The following is a 25780-nucleotide window of genomic DNA, read 5'->3' as shown; positions in this document are numbered from 1 at the left end:
TGTGAAAAAAGTTGCTGTGGGCTGTGAGCTGTGGAAAAAGCTGCTGTAGGCTGTAAACTGTTAAACAGCTAAAAACCGTTTGGTGGAAACCAATAAAAGTCGTCAAAAATTCTTCGATATATGTTTTCACAGTTTCATCCGAAAAGCCACTAAAAGCAGGTCCAGGGGTGCTTTCAGATTTGCACTACGAGAAAGTCGGCTTTTAAAAAAAGCTGCTTCTTAGATCCAGCCCTTTGGTTGGCTTTTGGCTTTTAGAGGGCAAAAGCCAAAGCCAAAAGTCAAACCAAACACACCCTTGGTACTTCGGCGTAGTGATGATTCTTTTATAGGTGAAATTTATTATCAAATTTATTAGCAGCGTAAATAATCTCCCCACGGTCTGCCTTCGTGGTCTTTTACGACTTCACGGAACGTTTCTGAGTTGTATACACGCCAAAGCAACTTCCAATCTCCAAAGGATAGTCTTCCTCCGAACCCGGGGGGCAAACTAGAAAATAAAAACTAGAAACGAAGTGTAGCGCCGCTCGCCTTGCCGGCGGAGGGAAGACGGAAGACGAGAGGTATGGCGGGTGCCGGTGCGATGGGCTTCCCACGGGAGCTGATGGTTCAGCGTATACAGAGCTTAGTGGAGGAGGGGTTCTGGGACGCGCTCCGCCGCCACAAGCTCGACGTCCTCGGCACCGACGACTCCCCCATCCCAATCACCGGTCCGCTCGCCCACAACCCCCTCTCCTCGCTGTTTGTTGGTAGAATTCGCGATTTATGGCAGGGAATGAAAGCTGATCCCATACATTTCCGCGCCCCGCTTACGTAATTCCGTAGAGCCCAACCCGCCTCAGTTGCTTGCCGGTCACGAACTCACGATCCAAGTTTGTTTGGTTGTTGAGTGGGTTCGCCAGAGCATGATTGCTAATTACTCTTTGCGCTCTGCTGTGTATACTCTTAAAATGATTTTTTTACTCGAAAGATGAACTGTTGAGATTCATCTGAAGAAATTCCCAACACAGAATTTCAGTTTTTGTGTTTTTCTTTAATTTTATAGACAGTGAGCTAGACTAGAGATCTATGGATGAGCTAGACAGTTTCTTTTGAAATATCAGGTTATTATACTCCGCGCCAGCGTCGCCCGATGGCAAGCTTCTTCAACCTACGGTCCGGATCATTGGTGCCACCATCTCACAGTTCTGTTGGCGACAGGAACAATTGCCCAGTTCCAGGGACCCTCATAAACACTAATAACATGAGGGGATTTGAAAACCTAGATAGAGAACAACTTCTGAAAGCAGAAGCAAAGAAGGTATGGTTGCCATGGATTTTGCTATTTTTTACACATTTCCTTTTACTTGTCTGGTTCTGATTTGTATGTGGGCCCAGATCTTGCATGACATTGTGTCTGGTAAAGTAGAAGAGGATCCTTCTGTTCTACTTAGATTCCTTGTGACATCATTTGCTGATTTGAAGAATTGGAAGGTCTATTACAATGTTGCATTCCCCTCATTGGTTTTCAACTCAAGAATCACCTTGCTCAGCCTGCAACCTGCCTCAAAAGTGCTCACCAAAGAAGAGGTCATGTTCATGTGCACCTAGTATTCAACAACACTAGTTCCCTTGTTTGATTTACTCAGTTGGTTCTGAAATCTGTTGATTTGTTCCTGCAGGCAGCATCCATGTATACATCATTGCAAAAGTGGCGTACTTCTAGTGAAACAACAGGTTTGAGAACCATGCTTAACAGCAAGTGCATATGGTTGACACATTAGTTTGTTCTGTTGATCTGATTTTCTAATTCATTGTTGCAATGGATTAACATCTCTGCAGTTATTCCATTCTTTCTGGTTAGTATATCCTCAGATTCCTCTGCCTCTATAAGACAACTTAAGGAATGGAAAGCTTGCCAGGGGAACTATCAAAAGGTATGTTTGTGCCATCCATTTGGTCATCTAGACTAGCTGAAGTTTGATAAATCGTTTAGAAGAATATCCGTTTTTTACCCTTCTTCATGTCTATCTTTGTGTGGAGTAAATTCATTGCTTTTTTGTTGCAGCTGCTATTTGGATTTTATGACCATGGATGCCGCTCAGATTGCCCTGGCTGGGTTCTTAGAAACTATGTTGCCTTTCTGAGCATCCGATGGAAGATTGAGAAAGCCCAGATTTTCTGCTACCGTGAATATAAAGGGAACCCTGATCTAGAACAGTCCCTCATTGGTGAAGCATCATTTCCATCACCTTATGGTATAAATATGGTGGATTTAAATGTCAGTCTGCACTTCCATTTATGATTTGTCCATTTGTAACACTGGCTGTTATTACAGGTTGGGATAACCCTGAATTTCTACCTGATGCTATTGGATGGGAAGGAGTAAAGCCAGGGAAGGGAACAAAAGAAATGAAACCAAAAGAAATAGATCTTCAATCAATGAATCCAGCAAGGTGGTTTTAATATGTATTTTGCTTTCGAGTTTTGATATAATCAACAGTGCGTAGAAAACTATCTTGATTGTTTATTTCATGCACAGTCAGGATGAAGAAAAACAATTGATGCACTTAAAGCTTATGGGGTGGCGCCACTTTCCTGTGAATATAGACAGGTTATCACATGTTCGAGTTCTTCTCTTGGGTGCTGGAACTCTTGGATGCGAAGTTGCTCGCCTTCTTATGGTTAGTGCTTTGAGCTTATACTAGATTCCTATTCGTTACAAATCCAACAGATAATGTATTTATATCCTGCTTTTAACTTATGGTGGCAACCATTTCTCTTTTTTCAGACCTGGGGTGTACGGAAACTAACGGTTGTTGATAGTGGTAGTGTTGTTATGTCTGACCTTGCCAAGCAATCACTCTACATAGATAAGGATTGTGGAGTTCCAAGAGTATCTGCAATAGCTCCACATCTGAAAGAAAGATGTCCTGCAGTGGTGAGGACAGTCTTTTCCTTGAAACATATGCTTATAAATTTCTACTGTATATGAATGGTGGTGATTTCTGTCATGAAGGAGGTTGAAAGCATCCAACTGGAAATACCGATGCCTGGGCATCCTGTTTCTTCCAGCAAAATGGCAAGTGTGCTTGATGACTGCAAGCATCTGCAAACCTTAGTGGCTGCCAATGATGCAATCTTCTTGTTAACTGACACATGGGAGAGCAGGTGGCTTCCAACTCTTCTCTGTTCAAGTGAAAACAAGGTAATGCTTGAACACGGTATCTATTGGCTAAGGACCTTTTCAGCTGTTCTTGTACAGCAATGTCTAAGTTCTTAGGCTTTCTCCAATGGGATACTCTATATGCTTGTCTACTCTAAATATAGAGAAAATTCCTTTATCTACACCCTCCAACAATATCCTCTAAAGCGTCCTTTAAATATAGAGGACACTCTTTCATCCTCTCTATATAGAGACTCTCTCTCCTCTATCCATTTTTATGCTTTAGACAACGGAGTAAAAATATATAAGACATTTGAGGGTATGACAAATATGTTTGGACAAAAAATTGGAGCAAAATACGTCTCATACTCTAATATGAGTCTGTCATATAGAGAACGAAATATAGATGACGTTGTTGCCTTGTTGGAGAGGAATGAGATATAGAGGAGGGAAGCTTTTAGAAGAGTCTGTAAATGACATATAGAGAAGGGATATAAAGGATACCGCTGAAGATAGCCTTAGCCTATGGCTGGAGGAGGGAATCCAAATAGATAACCACACATATGTTAGTTACAAAAAATTACTCTTAATATCTACTTTTTCATTGTGTATAGCACTTCTAGTTACTAATGATATGTTATACTTGCACTGCAGATTGCTATTAGTGCATTATTAGGACATGACAGTTACCTTGTCATGCGACATGGTGCTGGACCAGGAACAAGTGGGGGTACAGATGAAGTGACTACTCAGAAATTGTCCACAGAAAATGCTCTTGGTCATCAAAGATTGGGCTGTTGTTTCTGCAATGATACCGCTTCCCTTATTAATGTACATTAGATAAAAGTTTGGTTTGGTGGACATGTTCTCCTGTTGTTTCTGTTTTATACTTTATTATGGGCCCTTCATGTTCAGTTTTATTCTTTTTCAGCCAATTTCTTATGAAACACTACCTGGACTTACCTCAGTTGCATCTGGCAAAGCAGTGGAGCTCTTTGCTAGGATGTTACATCATCCTGACGAGTAAGATACCTTAAAGATTATTGCTGAGTCCAACTTATGTTTATGAAGTCCACCATGTGGTGCCATAAGTATCATACCCTTTTTCAGGATACGGGCCCCAGGCGATACTGCTGGTACAGAAACAGAACATCAACTTGGTCTATTGCCACATCAGCTACGAGGATCACTCCCCAAGTGTGATTTATTTGTGGAGCTCAACAATTCCTCAGTCAACTGTACTGCATGTTCTGTTGCTGTAAGTAAATTCTACTACATGGCAATACATTCTCACAATTTTATGGCTTCTAATGTTACTCCGTGCTAAACATTCCAGGTATTGTCGGAGTATAGAAGAAGAGGATTGGATTTTGTCATGCAGGCTATCAACTATCCAGCATATCTGAAAGATTTTACAGGCATTTCTGATTCGAAAAGACCAGATACTTGTCCTAAAATACCGCCCAACATCTCTGTAAATTCAGACAAGATTTCTGATGTCCGATGTCTACTATTGGGTGCTGGAACTCTTGGATGTGATGTCGCTCGCATTCTTATGGTCAGTGACTCGGTATTGCAAATGACATTACCTTTATGTTAAAATACAACATCTACTCATACACTCTGGTGGTGGAAACCAACTTTGCAGGACTGTGGTGTACGGAAGATAACAGTAGTTGATAGTGGTCATGTAGTTGTGTCAAATTTAGCGAGACAATCACTCTATACTTCTGATGACCGTGGTGCTCCAAAAGCAACTGCAATACTTAGGCATCTAGTGGAGAGATGTCCTTCAGTGGTGAGCCTTCACTTCATCGCCCTTAAAATTATACTACTTCCTTTTTTCGTTCACTTTCACTGTTTTCTCATCTTAATCAATGTGTCATGTAGGATGCACAAGGCATTAAAATGGAAATACCTATGCCTGGGCATCCTGTGTCTCCTGGTGAAGCAGCGGGTGTGCTCCAAGATTGCGAGCGCCTTAAGGAATTGGTGTTGTCCCACGATGCTATCTTCTTGTTGACCGACACAAGAGAAAGCAGGTGGCTTCCAACTCTCCTATGCACTAACGAAAACAAGGTGAACCCTCTAGGCATCCTTGAATAATGTAGACCTTGGAATGTGTTACATGCTAATGCCCCTCTGCACTGCAGATTGCTATCACTGCAGCATTAGGGTATGATAGTTACCTTGTCATGCGACATGGGGCTGGCCCTGGCATAAGCTGTGAAGCTTCCAGTGTGGTCACTGCCATAGACAAGATGTCCACGGAGGATGCCCTTGGGCGTCAAAGGCTGGGGTGTTATTTCTGCAATGACGTCATTGCTCCTGTCGACGTAATGTTCCATGCTTTTGGAAATTGTACTTGTTTTTGCTTTTAATATGTTACCGACTACAATCATGGCGTTATGTTTGGTGCAGTCAGTTTCCAATCGGACACTGGATCAACAATGTACAGTGACACGACCGGGGTTGGCCTCTATTGCATCAGGACGCGCTGCAGACCTCTTCAGAAGAATGTTACACCATCCTGATGGGTAAGCAACTGGCACCTGCTGGAAGCTGGAACGATACCATGACTTCCTGTGTTACCTTTTTTTTAAAAAAAAAATCCAGGCTGGACATTAAAACAGAGTAGGACCCCCAAAGGACCACACCAACAACAAGCAACAAACATCAATATTGCAACTAAAACAACTACATAGAGACTGCTTGGATTGGGACCTCAACTTAAATTGCTTCAGAACTCTAAACCGCTGCACTACTCAATAACAGAGATCGAAACAACTATACAACCACGACTGCTCCAAGCCATAACAGCACCTGCCAATTGCCACATTGCATCATCAGCTGGAAATATAAAGCATGCCATAGTCCGCTGCAAGCCATCAATCCAAAAATATGATGCCATAGTCCAAAAATATGAATAGCTCCATTGTATCGTCACCAGCTAGCTGTGTCCTTGGAGACCTGAATGCAGGTATCGTAGCTCTCAGCAATCTAGTCACTTCATTGAAGATAACATAAATATCAAGCGGGGTATCCAACTGCAGGATGAAGACTTCCTGCACCGAAACAGCCAACTAGTATGTGGGGCCGCTCGTCGCCTCACCTATGCATTTCTGGTGTCCACCACATCCTGGCACTCATGTCAAACCAACGCAGATCTCCCTCGGTGCACCGGTACACCTGCCAGCTCCATATGCCATCGTGCCACTGCTCACTGCAATCGCAACCATCCCAAGCTGCCGTCCTCGCTTGAAGCCACCCTACCCAACTTGGGCAGCTAAAGCCATGCTCACCCACCCGCGTTTGGACCTTCCGAGCCGTCGTTGCCTCCTACATGCACAGGTAGCTGAAGCCACCATCGAATCGCTTGTGCAAGGGCAGCCGGAGCCACCCATGTGTGCGAGCCTCGCGTACCCGCGCACGAGCAGCCAGAGTAGAGCGTCCCACGCGCTTGGGATGAGTCAACAGCAGACTAGGGGAGCATCAGCTCGCGCGGTGGTCGTTGGGAATGCCAAATCCGGTTATGGACTCCACAAATCTGGCGATAAGCTTGCTAAATCGAGTTCCGGTGATCTCAATGCTGAGGCGATGACCTGTCCCAAAAACACGAGCGCAGGGAGGAAGGGATACAAGGGAGAAGAGAAGAGGGAGCCTCACCGCCGAGGTCCTTGCAGGGTTAAATAAACTGGCGGGAAACAACCTGATTTCCTGAAATCGGCGGGGCTCGGGAATGATTTCCCACCCGATTTTTTTTCTTCAAAATTCGTTTAAAATTTAAAAAATGAAAATATAAAAATTAGAAAAATGTGACAAAATATTAAATATTTTCCTGGTATATCTCATACATATTTTAATTTAATCATCATTTTTATTAAAAACAACGAAAACAGGTGAAAATTACCGGTTTCTCGTTGAGAAATCTCCGAAAACATTTTATTTGAATTTGAAATATAATCCGGTCGAAAAATTGAAAAACCTACGAAAACTGGGTTCTCAGTGAAATATTGCGTTTCACCGGTTTACTACCGGTTTTTGTCGGGAAACCTGGTTTTTGAATTTTTAGAATTTAAAATGTCAAACCGGTTGGTTTTAGCGGTTTTTTGGCGAAAAACCGAAATCGACACGGGCAGTATTTGAATTAAAAGGTATGGTGAACTCTGGGTCCTTGCGCTGCATGGGGCCGCTCGTGTGGTTGTGTTGCTGTTAGCTGTCGCCTGAGAGGAGAGACGTGGGAGCGTGAGGAAAATGCACCAGCGGCCCTATACTTGGCAAAGTTATCTAGGTTCCCAAACTTTTAATAAGATACACATGATAGGTCACATCTCCAAAGGGGACATTTGCGGATGTGATGGTCCACGCTGTCAACCTTAAATTGCAGGGTATCGTCTAGTTCCCTAAAGGGCCTAAACTTTCAAAATTCATGTCCACATACATAGTTTTAAATCTATAAAAATATAGCATACATAATAAACATTTCAATAACTAAATATATGAAAATCAATAAAACTATTGTTTAAAACAAATAGTTTAAATATGTATAAATAATTACACGAATATGTGAATAATCAAAGTACATAAAATTAATGTTAGTATGGTTAGCCATATTAAAACTAACCTTTAAATAGTTTGAATGGTGCATATTTTTTGTTATATTAAAGTTGATATTATTTACATTACTAATTAATCATAGACATAAGTCTTAGATGAAAAAAAAACTCGACCTGTGGGGGTATAAGTCTTAGATGACTTTATAGGGTACTTTGTTATCTGTGGATATGGAAATTGTCGGGTATTTTAATATTTTTTAATGATGGGTCGGATAAAGAAAAATTATAGAAACCATATACAGATACATCTGCTTAGTATGCAGATTAAATTCGGGTATGATGTATCACACTAGATAAATACGGATACCGGACCCGTGACATGTGTGGTCCTACTTCATGTATGCATATGTGCATTTTGAAAGTTTGGGGACCTTGATGACACACACTGCCAAATTTAGGTGGTTGGTTTGGTATTGCTGGTGCCAGCGTAAACCGCCACATCATCAAATGGGTCTAATTTGGACTCGTGATGTACGATGTGCCAAATTTAAGGATCTGAATCTATATTTTAGGAGTTTGGGGTCCCCTATATGACACCCTCTACCAACTTTAAGGGCCGCTCTTGCATTTTACTCTGAGGCTTTGCGCGAGCTATCATTTCCAAAGAACATGCTAACTGTATCCAGTGAACAAAAAAGAACCAAGTCTGATAAATACTTGTACGTGTTGCAGGATACATGCTCCAGGAGAGATTGCTGGTACAGGCAGTGGTCATGAGCACGGCCTTTTACCTCACCAGATGCGTGGATCACTATCGCAGTACAACATATTAACCCTGTTGGGCTATTCCTCGAGTAATTGCACGGCATGCTCCCATGCGGTATGTACACTCTCTACTCTTGCATAAGCCTAGTGCAGCAAGTAGTTAACTGCTTGCATGGTTTAGCTGGCATGTTATGCAGCAAGTAGTTTTGAGAGCGCTCGGGTTTGACTGTTTGAGTGTCATCCTTTTCCGGTTCCAACAAATGCAAACGATACTAAATTTAGCTGGCATCTTACATCACAGGTATTGTATCAATATCGGAGGAGAGGGATGGATTTCGTGATGCAAGTAATCAATGAACCAACCTATTTGGAAGACCTGACCGGCCTCACGGAGTTGATGAAATCCGCGTCTTGCTCACAGGTCGAGTGGGTAGATGAAATTGATGAAGACGATTTCGTCGAGGTCTGATATGTTACATGGTTTTGACGACTGGTAGATAGTATCATTCTTTACAACATGGTAAAGAGATGACGAAGCAATCAAAGCAACCACCCTATATATTTGTAACTCGCTGCTAGCTTTTTACTCTGTCCGTCTTAAAATGTAATTCGTTTTAGGCTAAACCTACATTCATTAATCTGCTCCGTCTCAAAATGTAATTCATTTTAGGCTAAACCTACATTCATTAATCAGGTACTCGTGAATGTAGCTTGAATGTATGTCTACATTTATAATCATTCAAATAATTTGAATGTGGACTTAAAAAAAAGAGGGATATATATTTTGATACGGGGTGATTATATATTTGTAACGTACAAAAACAAGTCTAGCAAAATACTGTTTATTTTCTGCTTGGCTTGATGTTTAGTTCTGTTGGTTCCATAGATGTTTAATTCTGCTTGACTCGGTGTTAATGATGCTTGGCTCGGTGTTAATGAGAGTTGGAGATTCATAACACTGTAGCGCGTTTGTCTTTGTCGATCTCCAACAATAGCTGAGATAATGTTGATATGTGAATTTCTATACCTCCATGTAGGGATGGATTCGGATATTTATTTGGATATTAATTTTTTGGTCTTCTTTCTAAGATTGCAAACAAATAGAATATATAATTTGTTATGTAAATTTATATTCCTATTTATAGCATTAAGCTTATTAAGATTCTTAAAAAGTAAATTTCAAATTTGTTCTATATATTTTTAAATAACCGATATAAAAATTCGGATAAGGATACTATTTGGATTCGTATGTTTTTTCACCTTTTTCATTGTAGGGAAGAAATAATGCACAAAGAACTATACAAAGGTTATTATTGTCTTTAATAATATGCTTAACTAAAAATTAGCACCAAATTATATACATATATGTTAAAATATTAGATTTTTCGTATAATTCGGATGTTTTAGTAACATCTCTACCTCCATGTCCCGAATTTGACATGCTACGTCAAAAGAAAAGAAGATAGATAAAAAGAACTATATTTTAAGACGGATGGAGTATATATTTGTAACGCGCAAAAACAAGTCTAGCAAAATATTGTTTTTCCGCTTGGTTCGATGTTTAGTTCTGTTGGTTCCATAGATGTTCATATCTGTTTCTGCTTGGCAGCACGGTGTTAACGAGAGTTGAAGATTCATAACATTGTAGGGCTGGTGAATTGGAGGGATCCATGGGAGGAATCCCCTTGCTCTCCCATGGCCACGTGATTGGATGCCTGCTCCTCGGCAACCAACCTCTATGTGTGCGTTGATTGCACAACATCTGATTGAATGTCTGCTTATGTATGGCCGCGCCTGGATGTGGGGATGTAGGGTAGGCTAAACCAAGTGTCTTAGGTCGCATACGTGGAGACGTAGAGAAGTCGCGCTTGTAGCAATCCGGGCGAGCTATACGCCAGTTGCCCAGACAACCAATCATGCGATAAATCTGCCCATAGAGACCAGAGGTAGCTCCCTTGCTTTCTCTCCTTGCTGCCCTGACACCGTCTTCGTTAATCTCCAAGAATACCTGAGATAATTGATCTACGAATTTATATACCTCCATGTATATATCCTCTTTATGTATCTTCTTTATTAAGAGGTTTGGTTTACATGAACTAATTTTTAGTCTTTAAATACTAAATACTTAAACTAAAATTTTATTTTAATTTCTGTATTTAACAATTTAGTGACTAAAATAAAATAAAGAAACTAAAAATTAGTTTATATAAACCAAACACCCGAAAAAAATGCTCCGGTCTTATGCACAACGATTTGAGGCCGACAAGTTACCAGTGCTGCAGCTCGTCTACTTCCACGGCCGCGGGGTCTGCCTCGGCACAATCCACGCGTGCTGCCTGTGCGTCGCCACCGAGCTCCCCGCGGTCGTGCTCTCTGCCGACTACCGTCTTGCCCCCAAGCACCGCCTACCAGAAGCCATCGACGACAGTGCGGCAGCCCTCTCCTGCTGGCTCCGTGGCCCCGCCCGGCCTATCCCGCGCTGACCACCGACGCCGAGCCGTGAGTCGCAGAATCGGCGCCGCCGGACTGTGCCCGCGTGTTCGTGTCCGGCGCCAACGTGGCGCACCACGTCGCGATGCGGTGCGGCTCCGACCGCTACCAGCCAGCCCTCGCGCCCACGCTTCATGTCGCCGGGCGCGTCCTGCTGACGCCGTTCTTCGGTGGAGCTGAGCGCACGACGACCGAGTCCGAGCCACCGGCCGGCGTGCTCCCGACCAGTTCTGGCGTCCGTCGCTGCCGGTGGGCGCGTGCTACGACCCGGCGGTGACCGCGGGCGGGCCACCATATAAGCTAATGTCTGTCGCGCGCCGCTCATGCTGCCGCCAGTACTTGTTGTGGCAGCCGGGCGCGACCTGCTCCGGGACCGCGTTCTGGGACATCCTTCAACTGACTTGCCGACGGCTTGAACGTCATTAATCGGTGAACACGAACCTCTTGTCAACAGCAGAACTGAAGCTGCTAGCTTGTCATTGCCACCACCGTCTCGTGCTCAAAGAAATTCCTACTTCTCTCACAAGGTAGACAGGTTATATATGAAAAAGACAAGCAGCATGCTAGCATCAAGCTACTAACGGATTAACACAATCATTCATTTGCGTTGGTTGACCACACAAGCGCTACATCGTATAGGTGAGCACACCACCAAAACTAAGGTCTAAGAGCACCAATTTAAAAGACCCATACTATATATATTTAGCTGATGACGTACGAGCCTACCTGATGATATATAATAATCTTATCTCGTAAACATCTGAGCAAATGATGTCCAAAAACGATCAAGCAGCTTAACATTTTATTTAGAGGCTACGGAGACTGATGACGGCCCATACATTCATTCAGGATCACAAATCCCACGCTAGCTTGTCATGCAACAAGCAGCTAGCTTGCTAACAAGTCTAGCAAGATTTATCTACTTTTTGCCTCCTCCCTGGTGGAGGCCCTGGAAGAACTCTTTCGGGTTGGCCTCGAAGTCGGAGCGGAGGATGTAGCCGCCGCCGCCGGGAGCCTTCATCATGCCGTCGCGGCCGGAGCCCGACTTCTCAGCACCATCACCATGCCCCGCAACTCCGACACCTGAGTTGCCCGAGCCCGCGCCTCCCCCGGAGTAGGAGCCTCCTCCCTTGACAGCGCTGCCGCCGGTCTTGCCATCGCCGCTCTTGCCATCATTGCCACCAATCCCGCTCCCCTTGCCGCCGTCCATCTGTCTCAATCGATCAGTCCTCTTCTTGGTAGAGGATTGTCTTCGTCGCCGTTTGCTGGTATCTCCCGCAGTGGAGAGTGGAGGCCTTCCCTCTATATATAGAGTGCGGAGCGTGGTCGATGGCGTTCTAGCTAGTGTCAAGCGCTGAAATGGAACGAACGGTCCAGTGGAGTGCATGCATTCATTCCCCTGTGCTGTGGTTGTGGGTGGCTGTGCCCCTTCGTTTTCCTCACACAGATAATTAATAACACGAGAGTAACAGCGGCTAAATTCATCCATTGTTCATTCCCAAGCCCGTGACCGTGACTGTGTGTGCATCCGTGCAATCGACTTTGACTGATTAGCTAGCTAGTGTGTTGTAGTACGTATATAGGTTATGAGAAGAGGAAGCTTACAGGAAGGGCCTATTTAGGAACTTTATTTCTTAAAACCACATCTTATAATACCACAGTTTAATGTATGTCATGATATAGCTGCGCGCAAACAAAAAACTTTGGTCTAGACCAAAGATTTTTTAACCCCAAAATACCGTGGTATTGGCAAAACAATAGTTTAAAATTCAGAGTTCGATCTTGTATGTGTTCTCAAACACCATTTGATCTAAAATATCATAGTACCTGAGAGCCGCTAGAAGATAGACAAAAAATGAAAATGTCTTCTCAGTAACATTCGGTATGTACAAGATACACGGTATATCAATTGAGGAGCCTGGAAGTCCCCCAAGTCATCATCTCTGGTTTCCTACTCCATCTTCTCTGCGACAGCTAGGGTAACTCCAAAACATGTTCACCTTTGGAAGGGAAAAGCCCTCATTCTGCTGTTGGTTTCAGCGGTTGGTTGTTCTTGGGGAAGAAATTCTACTCTGATAGGCGACGCCGTCACTCCAGAATCCATTGGAGAGACATGCAAAGGTAGGATGAAAACAGTTTCGGAATTTCTTAGAATTTCGAAAACCGTTTTCGATTTTTCTCGATCGGATTCATGAGTAACAATATTATTAGGAAACAGAATCAGTATCGAAATCAGTGTATCATTTTTACGACCGTTTTGTTCGGTTACCGATTTTAATCGGAATTTACTGATTTTTTATCGGAATTTTACCAGAACAAAAAATAAGACCATGAAGTCGACCGAGAAGTTTTGAATGAGCAACACTAGACAAATGCTATAGAAGTGACAGGAAGGGGATATTAAAGTGTCAAATGTTATAAATATATACTAGCTAGTTGTCCGTGTTTTGCTACAATTGTTATATATCATATAAATAGGTTTGAAACTACATGAACTAAAAGTTCTTACCTCAAAATCACATTCAACAAAGAGGTTCGGGTCATGCTCGTTAATCAATATGTATGTACATGACAGTAACTTTGTTGGCGTCCCTTGCAAACACATTCCATCTTGTTTCAGTTAACCACCTTGTATCCAGACATCAGGAGATGAACATGATAAAATATCTAGTTTCAGTTAACCATCTCTCGTATCTAGGCACAAGGAGCTGAACAGGATAAATTAATGCAAAATTTCAGCGACACCACCATTCTCTTGAGCATGACCTGACATCATAGGATCGTGTTACCTAATGTATTTTGTTTTGGTTCAAACAAGACGACATAAGCAAAAAAAGACATTGCTGGTATCATGCACCAACATTTTCATGCTCCCAGGTCCCAGCTTACATGAGACATCAGATAGGAAGTAGTCCATCCTGTCACTAATTCTATGTACCTCTTAGAAGATAGCCAAAACTTACAAATCTATCGAGGTTGCATCAGAAAATCAGTACATACTTAACATCATGTATTCCCTACAACTAATGCACACGCGTAGCAGAGACTTGAGAAGGGAGGAGCAATGAGGACTTACCAGCAATGGGTGACGCACATGAGTAGCCCTCACCTGGCGGCGCGTCGTGAGGCCTTGCACTCCTCCTTGCTCTCCGGCACGCGCACACTTCGCCGGTAAGGTCGCCGGCAAGGTTGCGAGTGAGGAGCAGTGAATAGGAGATGCATGCAACAATGATGTGGTGGACTGGTGGGAGAGGATCAGTATAGAGTATTTCAGTAGAACCATCAAAAGTTAATCCACAAAAAAATGGCAGTTACCATAGTACCATTCACACGAATAATCTAATGAAGATTGCCCACACCACATAAAACATTAGACAATTCGAAGCTTTGATATGTTAACTTACCCTGAATCTCTTCCTATAATCTGATTCAATTCGTGAACTGTGATGTTTCCTCTGGACATTAACCAATGCTGATGAATCCCTCTCCTCTAAATTGTTACGAGCTGACTCATATTGAGAGATGTGAAAGAAACCTTCACAATCCTAGGTCGCGTCATAGTCTACTTTCAACCGTGATCCTTCCTTCAGAAACAAAATAATGTCAGATATCATTATCGGCGATGGGTGACATGCACGAGCAGACTAGACTTTTGTATGGAGGTCGGAGATTGCGTCCGCGGGGAAGAGGTCAATCTCGCGGATGCTCTGCAGGGAGCGGTAGCTGCTGCGCCCGTCGACGGAGGACGACACAGAGCCGTCGTCTTCCTCCACAGCGGTCGCTTCTGTGGCGTTAGAGTTACTCCGGTCGCTGGCCATCGAAAGCGAGCTGAGACCGGCGAGCGCCGACAGCACGTGGCGGAACTCGTCCTCGAGCCGAGTCATGGAGACCTCCACAGCGGTGCAGACGCCGCCCGCGGACAAGGTGCGGCGCAGGCTCCCGACAGAGGGCGACGATGCCGGTGCTAGGCGGCGGAGGTCGTCCACCACCCGGGGGAACAAGGTATTGGCGGGCGGGGTTTCTGGAACTCCATGGAAAGTGGATCGGCGCGTCGCCCCGAAGCGAGAATGGCGGCTGGGGCGGGCTTGGGATGGCGCCAATCAGGGGGAGGCAGATTGCCGTGGGGGCCTAGAACTCGATGGAAAGTGGATCGGCGTGGACGTGGTGCACGGGGGAGGGCGAGCTTGGGGCCCCGCGGAGTGAGCGAGCGAGGGCGCCCGAGATTGGCGGGCGAGGTTTCTAGAAGCGAGAATGACAGGCGGGGTTTCTAGAAGCGAGAATGGAAGGCGCCATGAATGGTGGCTGAGGGCTCGCCGAGATTGCCGCGGAGGAGAGGGGAGCACTTGCCGAGGGAGATTGCCATGGTGGGAGAGGGCGCTTGTCGAGGCGGAGGCGTGGTGAAGCCGTGGTGGACGCCCACGCTACACACATATAGAGTAGTAGAGATATACATTATATACATACGCTATGTATAGTCATTCAAATCAACATTAAGTCATTCTAGTAAACATATAGTCATTTTTAGAAAATGTTAAGTTATTTATTGTTTTCAGCCATTTTTGTCGGTTTTCTCAAACGTTTCTTATGTTATTAGTTCAGTCATTACATAAAATATTAAGGCATTCTAGCGTCTAGACAATATTTAAGTCATTCTAATGTTTATGTAACATAAATATTAAATCATTTTTCAGAAAACATTAAGTTAGTATTGTTTCAACCATTTTTTCTAGGTTTCTCAGACATTTCTTATGTTATTGGTTCAGTGATTCCAGAAAATATTAAGTCATTCTCGTGTACAAACAACATTTAAGTCATTGTATTTAACTTTAAGTCATTCCAAAGTCTAGTTAACATTTAAGTCATTTTAGGCTACATTTAGTCATCCAAAAATATTAAGTAATTTTAGGCTACATTTAGTCATTCAAAAACATTAAGTTATTTTAGGCGGACGTGGGGGCGGCTTGGTCAGCTAGTTGGATAGGCTGGCTGGGTCGGCTTGCTGAGGGGGCATGGGGAGCTATGCGGCGGGCAGAGCTACGCGTGGGCGCGCTAGGGTGGTCTAGGGGTCCATCACCTAGGGTGATGAATAGATCTGCCCTATATACTGGGAAGGTATATTGGGAGCCTTGGGCTTCCAAATGTTAGAGGAAGCACTGGCCAAACAACGCCGACATGGCTAGACCGCACCTGCGCGCCCACCTACACCCCACGCGAGGCTGTTAGGTGCGTCCCCCGCCCATGCACCAGGTCAACCTCTCCCACATGTGTCAGTCAAACTCTCGGTCCAACAACCAACCCCCTGTATGGGACGCAAGCCATAAATTGCGGTTCTGTTTTTATTGCGCAAATAGCGAATAGTCCAGAGAACTAGCGTAAATAGTTCACAGAGATAGCATAAAAATCCCGCCGAGCCACTGGACCACGTCCACATGCGTTGGTGCATGCATGCAAATCCTATTTTTATGGTCGATCCGATAATTATGACAGATCGTGTGAGTTTTTATTGTCATCTACACAAATTTTAGATGACATTTTCATTTCCATTGCATGCACGTAAAAATTGGATGATTCCATAAATGTAGGATTTCTCCAACAGTCATGCAACTATGCTCATTAAGATCAATTTAGGATATTAGCTGATACTAATTATGCTACACGGTGTAGTTATTTATGCAATTCGGTATATTACGTAAAAATTTGTTTCCTACTGCATGTGCATAAATTTAGGATGACAGGAATATGCGATAAAAGAATATTGATTGACATGCATGGAAACAACTTATTTTAAATGTTGCATTTCATCCATAAATATAGAATCGCTCTAACAGCAATGCAGCTAGGCTCATTACAACTAGTTTATGATATATACTGATACTAATTGTGCTACACGGTATTAGTATTTATGCAATATGAAACGCTCCATAAAAACTACCACGTCGTACACTGGTAGACACATCTTCAGATTCGAGTGTAAAAACCGTATGTTTTGAGCATAAACCCCCTCAGTTATGTGCACAAATACCGAGCCATGTGAAAGAGGTTGATAACTCTGGTGTGTTGTATTCATGATCATATTTTTATGGTAAATCAAAAAATTATCGGAGTCAAATGCATGTGGTTTCTATTTTTATGCAGATCCAAAAATTATGGCAAATCATGTGAGTTTCCAATGCATGCGCACAAATTTTGAATGATATTTCCGTTTCCACTGCACGCATGCAAAAAATAGGATGACATGATTCACACAGAGCATAAAATATTATACAAAATTGCATGTAGCATAATTGAAAAAAACCTAATATCGGTTCAACTAATAGCCCTTGCGGGAATTAGGGACGGTTTTATGGCAGACGTAAAAATCCTATTCATCATCGTAAAAATCATCACTGGAATGCATAAATAGTTTATGTAGCAGGCATAAAACATAATCACCGATGGCATAAACATGAATCGGATAGTTCGTCACCGGAGGACAATCCCAAGGCCGCCAGATCAAAGGACGCCTCAGAGGCCAACGAGTCGAACGTGGTCATCGAAGGAGGACGCCCTCTGATGCGCCGCATCGGAGGAGATTGTTCTTTTCGGATGCCACCACAGACGGTACCGGAACCATCACCGCTCGCGCCTCGGAAGGTCGTCACCACCGCTAGGTCGTGGTCCCCGCAACCTCTCGCGCCTCGGACAGACGTGGCCATCGCCTCTCGCGTCTCGAGACGCCACTCGCCGACATCGCCTGGGGTTGCCGCTCACCGACGTCGTCTAGGTCCGCCGCTCGCGCCTCACAACACTGCTCGCGTCTCGCGCCACCGGGAGTCGTCATCGACGTCCGGCCGTCACTCGCCCTGCTTGCACCTCACGCAGTTGCAACCGCCGCCAGGCCCCCGAAACCCTAATACCTAAGGTTTTAGGGTGTTTTTATAGACGCCTAAACCTGGTCTGGCTCAACCGAATATCACTTTTGGTCTGGGCTTCAAAATAGTGACAGGAAGCCCAGTCATACCCTCTGTACTGTGTCCAACCAGGGTTCCAATGCATGCTTGCATGGGCCACGCGTCCCGTCCCACGAGTTCCTATTTTTACGGAGCACATGCATGCGATTTCTATATTTATGTAAATCCAAAAATTATGGCAGGTGTGGGAGTTTTCATTGCATGCACGCAAATTTTGAATGACATTTTCATTCACACTATATGCACGCAAAAAATGGCTCGTAGATATCGCGCAAAGCATAAATCGTTTTAAAAAGTAGCATAAATGTTGACACCGAACATCATAATTGATGAAAAAGTCATAATATAGACCCAATCAACAACCCTATGGAAATTGGGGTGTTTTTATGGTAGGCGTAAAAATCTGGCATGCGGTACACTAGTGAACACATCTATAGATTTGAGCATAAAAACCTTTAGTTTTGAACATAAAAACCCTCAGCTATGAGTGTAAATACCGAGCCAACATGAGAGATGTTGATAACAATGATATGTTATATTCATGATCATAAAAATCCCTAAGTTTGAGCATAAAAATAGTGTTGATACAACGTAAAATGTTGGTTTACTCCGAATCATCAACCCCATGTCCATGTGTCCCCCCATAAATCAAGGGATTTGATTAAATGAGTTGACTAGGTGATTTAATAAGGTGAGTTTATTAGGGAATTTATTATTTTATGGCAGTAATGAACACCATAAAATTAAGGGACTCCATACGCGAAATTTTATGGAATTATGACAAATTACCTTCTTTTCCGGGAGCAGTTACCTTTTTTGTGAATTTTTATTTCATTGTGTAAATGTGTATGAAGTAAATATCTTATATATATGGCGTAAATGGTAGAAACCCCATATACCCATTGAGTTAGGTAACAAGATAATGCATAAAATCAATAAATGTTTGCGTAAAACGTGAATAAAAATATCATTAAGAGACAATAGATGAAAGGGGAGCCATGAACTGAAATATATGTCGTAAACACCTATTGAAGTTGGCATAAATATGCATACAAAATAGCATAAAAACAGGGTCGTCGCTCGCACCTAGTGGAGCCGTTGTCGGCGCACGCGCCTCTCGGAGACTGGGATCCACCGCCGCTCGTGCCTAGGGGAGGCCGCTCGCGCCAAGGGAATTCCGCCATCGCCGCTCCTACTCAAATGTGTCGTCGTTGTGCGCGTCTCAGGGGACCGCGCGTCGCGCACGTGCCCTCAGGATTTGTCGCGCTGCCACAACCGCTCCCACCTCAGGTGCGTTGCTTGTGACGGGCCAGATCTCGACGACGATGATGCCCCGATTGATGGTCCTCGTCGACCATCCATTCGCGGAGGACCACCAATTCCGCGTCCATTTGCCCAACACGAACTTCTCGTCCGTGGACCCCTTCTGTCAGTGCTAGACCCGCCCAGTTGTGCGGCAAGCGTCGCGCCCGTTCGTGGTGGACCCGCCTGACCGATCGTCCACACATTGGCCATCGCTGCGCCCGGACGCATCGGATCCGCCCGCCCATGCCATCTTTGTCCGCCTGTTAGCCAACGCCGCCCACCCGCATGTTCCACCATCGCGCAACCGCTGCCAGCTCTGAAAGTCTAATTCGTGGTGATCTCGGGTAGATTTTATAGGGCATGTTTGGTTCTATTTCTGAGGAGATTTTTTGAGAATCTGGTTGTGGAGAGAATCTGACTATAGAGAGAATTTGAGTATCATGGAGATTATATGCGGAGCAAGATAAAAGAGATAGGATGTAGAAAGTGATGGTTTCCTACTATCGCAACGACTCGACCAATTCTGTGTTCACATTGATTTTAGACAGTTTTGACTAAATTGATTTTCATAGAAGTGGGCTGAAAAGCTAGGCGTTTGGCAGTCTGTAGCAGCTTCTGGTGGCCAGAAGCTGGAAAAAGTTGAAACAAACAGGGCCATAGAGACGCCCCGAGGACTGGTGTGCTTGAGCTGGTGCGGCTAAACCGAAAGGTACCGTTGGGTCAGGGCTTCCCCCTAGCTATTTGAAAGCCCAGGGCTCCAAATATACAAACTATATATATATATATTGTGAATTGTGAACTTGTTATCTTTGGTAGTTTTATAATATTATGAATTTCTTATATCGAGATAATTTTTATATTCATATGTTTACCGATCATATTTTAGATTTCGACAGTTACTAGTGTATTTTCTGCACCAATCTTTCATTTTCGATATTTCCGAAATACGGATATCGTTTCTGTCCCCGAAATTACTGTTTCCGATAAAAAAAATATGAAAATAGAAATGATTTTAACGTTTACCGACCATTTTCGACTGTTTTCATCCCTAAGCGAAGGCGCTGGAGGGGGCAGTTTAGAACTGATTTGGTAGCTAGAGAATTAGAAGTGGCCATAAGGATGATTTCTTTTCCATGAATCCCGTCCAATTTTTTGGTCACCAAACTAGCCCTTAAGGCCTCACTAGTCGGTTGCCCGTGCGTTGCGACGACTTACAACAATACCCATGTAAACTATCCACCAAAAAATCTATTTTTTTATTAATTGTCTCCGCTCTCCGTATAATATTTTTTTTGATTTGGCTAATTAATGTTATTATTTACTCCATCCAATATATCTTGGTACAACACGACCAATGAAGTGAGCCATTAGAAGAAAGTTCACAACGACTGACCGAACGAACAAAGATTATAAAATGACATAATTCCACCATACAGAGACCAAATAAGAGAAAGTTTGTGAGCTCAAGTTTCTAAAATAAGTCACATGAACTCAGACTTATAAAAAAGATAGATTAAAATATGGAGTGATTGCTAAAATTAGGCATCACATAAAAATTGGATGTGCTCCATATAAATTATGCTATTTTGTATCAATTACTAACGTTTAAAACTAACAAATAACCTTTCATTTTACTGTTAGTGTGATAAATCATTGTTGCTCCATCCAATTCAGCAACCTCAAACACCATGGAGTCTATTGTGCCAATGTGGTCTCAGAAATAACCTAATATTTGCACGAGCCAAAAACGTCGTGCCGTGCTTGGCCTGTAGCCTCGGCCCGTAGTGCTGATCCAACCCGACACGATTATATTTTTTTATTTTACAAAAAACATATATACACATATATATAATTTATATTCAATATTAAAAACATCTGAGCATGATGTTCTGGTTAGATAGCTTTACCCAGTGTCTCATGTCCTTCTTCCATCAGGCTATCTAACCACCTGCACCGTTTTTTAACATTTTACGCTGATTTAATCAAATGGGCCGACAGACTAACGGGCTGGTCCGGCACAGTCAGTAGGCCGGCATGACGTGCCTGGGCCAGAGTTGTGGCCCGCGGGCGTCTGACCCGTGCTGGGCCGCCGTTTAGCCATCTATAAGCGTGCAGCGGGTTAATTTGAAATAACTGTAAGTGGTTATTTGTAAAAAAAAATGACGCAGGACGACCGTTGAAACTGATGCTTTAAGTATAGTATAGATTTGGCATCATGGGGCTAATAGCCCACGGAAGGGAAGCCCTCCATGAGGATTTAATTGGCTTTTCCCCCTCCCCTATCGTTGTTTGGGACCCTTTTCCCCTCCCCTGTCGCAGTTTGGAAGCAGACGATTGTTGTTCAGGCAACATGTTTTCACTGCTGTTGTTTGGACTAAAAATCAAACACTGATTAACCAAATATTCAAATCAGCGCCACCGGTCGACCACATATTCTAAACATCAGCCCATATATGTTCCAAGCAACTTACAAAATCACACATTTACTCTGATCTTAACTTACATATAATCAACCCATATAAAGATTCATACAGAAATTATGCATTATTCACTCTTGAATAGCACGAGACCCAAGAACACAGAAACTAGATGAGTATAAGAATAAGAACTATCCTTCTTACACAATGAGATATTTTTGTGATATCAAACACCTGCATTATCAAAACAATGGTGAAATCAGTTATAAACTTCTACAAGCCATCAGTTATTTTTTGTGAACACAAGCCATCAGTTATAAACACCAATTATGGTCGAGGTGGAAAAAAGAACAAGTTTTCCAATGATGTCGGTAATAGTATTAAATAACAGTAGCAGTACTATATAAGAAAAATGAACCTTATACTCAAATGTCATTCACTTAAAAAAGACAATTCAATTAACATCACATGTCATTCAGATCATTTGCCTTTTAGAATAGAAGTGTCACTCAGTTAACACGACATGTCTTTCAAGATCATTCAGTTAACAACACATTATATATAATTTCGAAACAATTAGCTGCATTGATTTTCTGTTTATGGAACTAAAACAACAGTAGTTGGGTCAGATTGGATTGTAGCTGTTCGATACTACATATCACTGAAATGTTGAGAATCAGGCATTACAAGGTGAGCTATACAAGATGCCTATAAGAAAATCAATCAGGACAACGGGATGAAATTGAAAGTATTATTTCCATATGTATATGGCCAGCATCAAAACCGGGAAATAAAATGTGGTTAATGAGAGCTTTTTTGATCTCAGCCTAAAGGAACACATCTCAACATTATTGCATGTTCTCCTACACTGGTTTCTCATCAATAAACTGATTAACTGAGCAAACGAGACATATGTACATGCACTAGGCCATCCACTAACCCAACTCAATGAGCTTCTAGTAGCTGAATTATCAGATAAGAAAACAATGGCGGTAAGATTTTTTTTTCTGGAACTAACTCAATCGAACCATTGTTTTAAATAGCGAGATAAGAGATTTATCCCTAGGATTCTCCAAAAGTGCAAATATTGGGATATATATGGATATAACAGGATATATCGAAATATATCGGGTAAATAGCTGATGACGTACGAGCCTGCCTAATGACATATAATAAACTTCTATCGTAAACATGCGAGCAAATGATACCCAGAAACGATCGAGCAGCTTAACATTTTATTTAGAGGCTACGGAGACTGACGACGGTCCATACATTCATTCAGGATCACAAATCCCACGCTAGATTGCCATGCAACAAGCAGCTAGCTTGCTAGCAGTCTAGCTCGATGGATCTACTTTTTGCCTCCTCCTCCCTGCTGGTGGAGGCCCTGGAAGAACTCCTTCGGGTTGGCTTCGAAGTAGGAGCGGGGGATGTAGCCGCCGCCGCCGGGAGCCTTCATCATGCCGTCGCCGCCGGAGCCCGACTTCCCTGCACCATCACCATGTCCCGCAACGCCGCCACCTGAGTTGCCAGAGCCCGCGCCTCCCATGGAGTTGGAGCCTCCTCCCTTGACAGCGCCGACGCCGCTCTTGCCATCACCGCCTCCTCCTTCGACATTGCCACCAATCCCGCTGCTCTTGCCGCCGTCCATATCTCTCCCACTCGATCAGTCCTCTTCTTGGTAGAGAATTGTCTTCGTCGCCGTTTACTGGTATCTCCCGCAGAGGAGAGTGGAGGCCTTCCCTCTATTTATAGAGTGCGGAGCGTGGTCGATGGCGTTCTACCTAGTGTCAAACTGTCAAGCGCTGGATTGGAACGAACGGTCAAGTGGAATGCATCCATTCATTCCCCTGTGTTGCGGTGGGTGGCTGTGTCCCTTCGTTTTCCTCACACAGATAATTAATAACATGAGAGTAACAGCTGCTGCCTGCTAAGGTCATCCATCGTTCATTCTCAAGCCCGTGACCGTGACTGCGTGTGCATCCGTGCAATCGACTTTGACTGACTAGCTAGCTAGTGTGTTGTAGTACTAGTACGTACTGTATATAGAATATGAGAAGAGGAGGCTTACAGGAACACTGAGGGCCTATTTAGGAACTTTATTTCTTAAAACAACATCTTATAATACCGCAGTTTAATGTATATCATGATATAGCTGCGCGCAAACAAAAAAACTTTGGTCTAGACCAAAGATTTTTTAACCCCAAAATACCGTGGTATTGGCAAAACAATAGTTTAAAATTCAGAGTTCGATCTTGTATGTGTTCTCAAACACCATTTGATCTAAAAAATCATAGTACCTGAGAGCCGCTAGAAGATAGACCAAAAATGAAAATGTCGTCTCAGTAACATTCGGTATGTACAAGATACACGGTATATCAATTGAGCAGCCTGGAAGTCCCCCAAGTCATCATCTCTGGTTTCGTACTCCATCTTCTCTGCGACAGCTAGGGTAACTCCGAAACATGTTCACCTTTGGAAGGGAAAAGCCCTCATTCTGCTGTTGGTTCAGCGGTTGGTTGTTCTTGGGGAAGAAATTCTACTCTGATAGGCGATGCCGCCACTCCAGAATCCATTGGAGAGACAGGCAAAGGTATGATGAAAACAGTTTCGGAATTTCTTAGAATTTCGAAAACCGTTTTCGATTTTTCTCGATCGGATTCACGGGTAACAATATTATTAGGAAACGAAATCAGTATCGAAATCAGTGTATCATTTTTACGATCGTTTTGTTCGGTTACCGATTTTAATCGGAATTTACTGATTTTTATCGGAATTTTACCAGAACAAAAAATAAGACCATGAAGTCGACCGAGAAGTTTTGAATGAGCAACACTAGACAAATGCTATAGAAGTGACAGGAAGGGGATATTAAAGTGTCAAATGTTATAAATATATACTAGCTAGTTGTCCGTGTTTTGCTACAATTGTTATATATCATATAAATAGGTTTGAAACCACATGAACTAAAAGTTCTTACGTCAAAATCACATTCAACAAAGAGGTTCGTGTCATGCTCGTTAATCAATATGTATGTACATGACAGTAACCTTGTTGGTGTCCCTTGCAAACACATTCCATCTTGTTTCAGTTAACCACCTTGTATCCAGACATCAGGAGATGAACATGGTAAAATATCTAGTTTCAGTTAACCATCTCTCGTATCTAGGCACAAGGAGCTGAACATGATAAATTAATGCAAAATTTCAGCGACAGCACCATTCTCTTGAGCATGACCCGACATCATAGGATCGTGTTACCTAATGTATTTTGTTTTGGTTCAAACAAGATGACATAAGCAAAAAAAAAAGACATTGCTGGTATCATGCACCAACATTTTCATGCTCCCAGGTCCCAGCTTACATGAGACATCAGATAGGAAGTAGTCCATCCTGTCACTAATTCTATGTACCTCTTAGAAGATAGCCAAAACTTACAAATCTATTGAGGTTGCATCAGAAAATCAGTACATACTTAACATCATGTATTCCCTACAACTAATGCACACGCGTAGCAGAGACTTGAGAAGGGAGGAGCAATGAGGACTTACCAGCAATGGGTGACGCACATGAGTAGCCCTCACCTGGCGCCGCGTCGTGAGGCCTTGCACTCCTCCTTGCTCTCCGGCATGCGCACACATCGCCGGTAAGGTCGCCGGCAAGGTTGCGAGGGAGGAGCAGTGAGTAGGAGATGCATGCAACAATGATGTGGTGGACTGGTGGGAGAGGATCTGTATAGAGTATTTCAGTAGAACCATCAAAAGTTAATCCACAAAAAAATGGCAGCTACCATAGTACCATTCACACGAATAATCTAATGAAGATTGCCCACACCACTTAAAACAGTAGACAATTCGAAGCTTTGATATGTTAACTTACCCTGAATCTCTTCCTATAATCTGATTCAATTCGTGAACTTTGATGTTTCCTCTGGACATTAACCAATGCTGATGAATCCCTCTCCTCTAAATTGTTACGAGCTGGCTCATATTGAGAGATGTGAAAGAAACCTTCACAGTCCTAGGTCACGTCATAGTCTACTTTCAACCGTGATCCTTCCTTCAGAAACAAAATAATGTCAGATCTCATTATCGGTGATGGGTGACATGCATGAGCAGACCGGACTTTTGTATGGAGGTCGGAGATTGCGTCCACG

The 25780-nt window shown here is 43.2% G+C and overlaps 3 protein-coding genes across 3 annotated transcripts; 1 reads left to right on the top strand and 2 right to left on the bottom strand.

Moving 5' to 3' along the window:
- The first annotated feature begins 562 nt into the window (after window positions 1–562).
- LOC100233231 (uncharacterized) lies at window positions 563–8932 on the top strand. Its single transcript, NM_001143882.1, has 20 exons — window positions 563–707; window positions 1101–1297; window positions 1375–1566; window positions 1659–1713; window positions 1819–1913; window positions 2045–2234; window positions 2315–2432; window positions 2519–2660; window positions 2768–2917; window positions 2996–3184; window positions 3797–3973; window positions 4074–4165; window positions 4253–4400; window positions 4479–4700; window positions 4791–4940; window positions 5033–5221; window positions 5296–5478; window positions 5564–5679; window positions 8431–8578; window positions 8765–8932. Exons 1-20 carry the CDS (start codon window positions 563–565, stop codon window positions 8930–8932), a joined length of 3066 nt encoding a protein of 1021 aa, NP_001137354.1.
- Window positions 8933–11723: 2791 nt separating this feature from the next.
- On the bottom strand, window positions 11724–12213 carry LOC100502119 (EAG1d). The gene has a single exon (NM_001196621.1). It carries the CDS (start codon window positions 12161–12163, stop codon window positions 11873–11875), a length of 291 nt encoding a protein of 96 aa, NP_001183550.1. The 5' UTR covers window positions 12164–12213; the 3' UTR covers window positions 11724–11872.
- Window positions 12214–22693: 10480 nt separating this feature from the next.
- On the bottom strand, window positions 22694–23387 carry LOC103636067 (EAG1c). Its single transcript, XM_008658423.4, has one exon. It carries the CDS (start codon window positions 23274–23276, stop codon window positions 22977–22979), a length of 300 nt encoding a protein of 99 aa, XP_008656645.1. The 5' UTR covers window positions 23277–23387; the 3' UTR covers window positions 22694–22976.
- Between the last annotated feature and the right edge of the window lie 2393 nt (window positions 23388–25780).

This window comes from Zea mays, chromosome 8 (assembly GCF_902167145.1).
Source record: "Zea mays cultivar B73 chromosome 8, Zm-B73-REFERENCE-NAM-5.0, whole genome shotgun sequence".
In the NCBI taxonomy this organism is placed as follows: domain Eukaryota; kingdom Viridiplantae; phylum Streptophyta; class Magnoliopsida; order Poales; family Poaceae; genus Zea; species Zea mays.
Note: the sequence above shows the minus strand (reverse complement) of the source record. Positions and strands in the feature narration are given on the sequence as shown.

Coding starts and splice junctions, on each gene's coding strand:
- LOC100233231 (NM_001143882.1), top strand. CDS start 563: ATGGCGGGTGCCGGTGCGATGGGCTTCCCACGGGAGCTGATGGTTCAG. Junction 2,661..2,767: donor AAGTTGCTCGCCTTCTTATG/GTTAGTGCTTTG, acceptor CTCTTTTTTCAG/ACCTGGGGTGTACGGAAACT. Junction 8,579..8,764: donor GCACGGCATGCTCCCATGCG/GTATGTACACTC, acceptor CTTACATCACAG/GTATTGTATCAATATCGGAG.
- LOC103636067 (XM_008658423.4), bottom strand. CDS start 23,276: ATGGACGGCGGCAAGAGCAGCGGGATTGGTGGCAATGTCGAAGGAGGA.
- LOC100502119 (NM_001196621.1), bottom strand. CDS start 12,163: ATGGACGGCGGCAAGGGGAGCGGGATTGGTGGCAATGATGGCAAGAGC.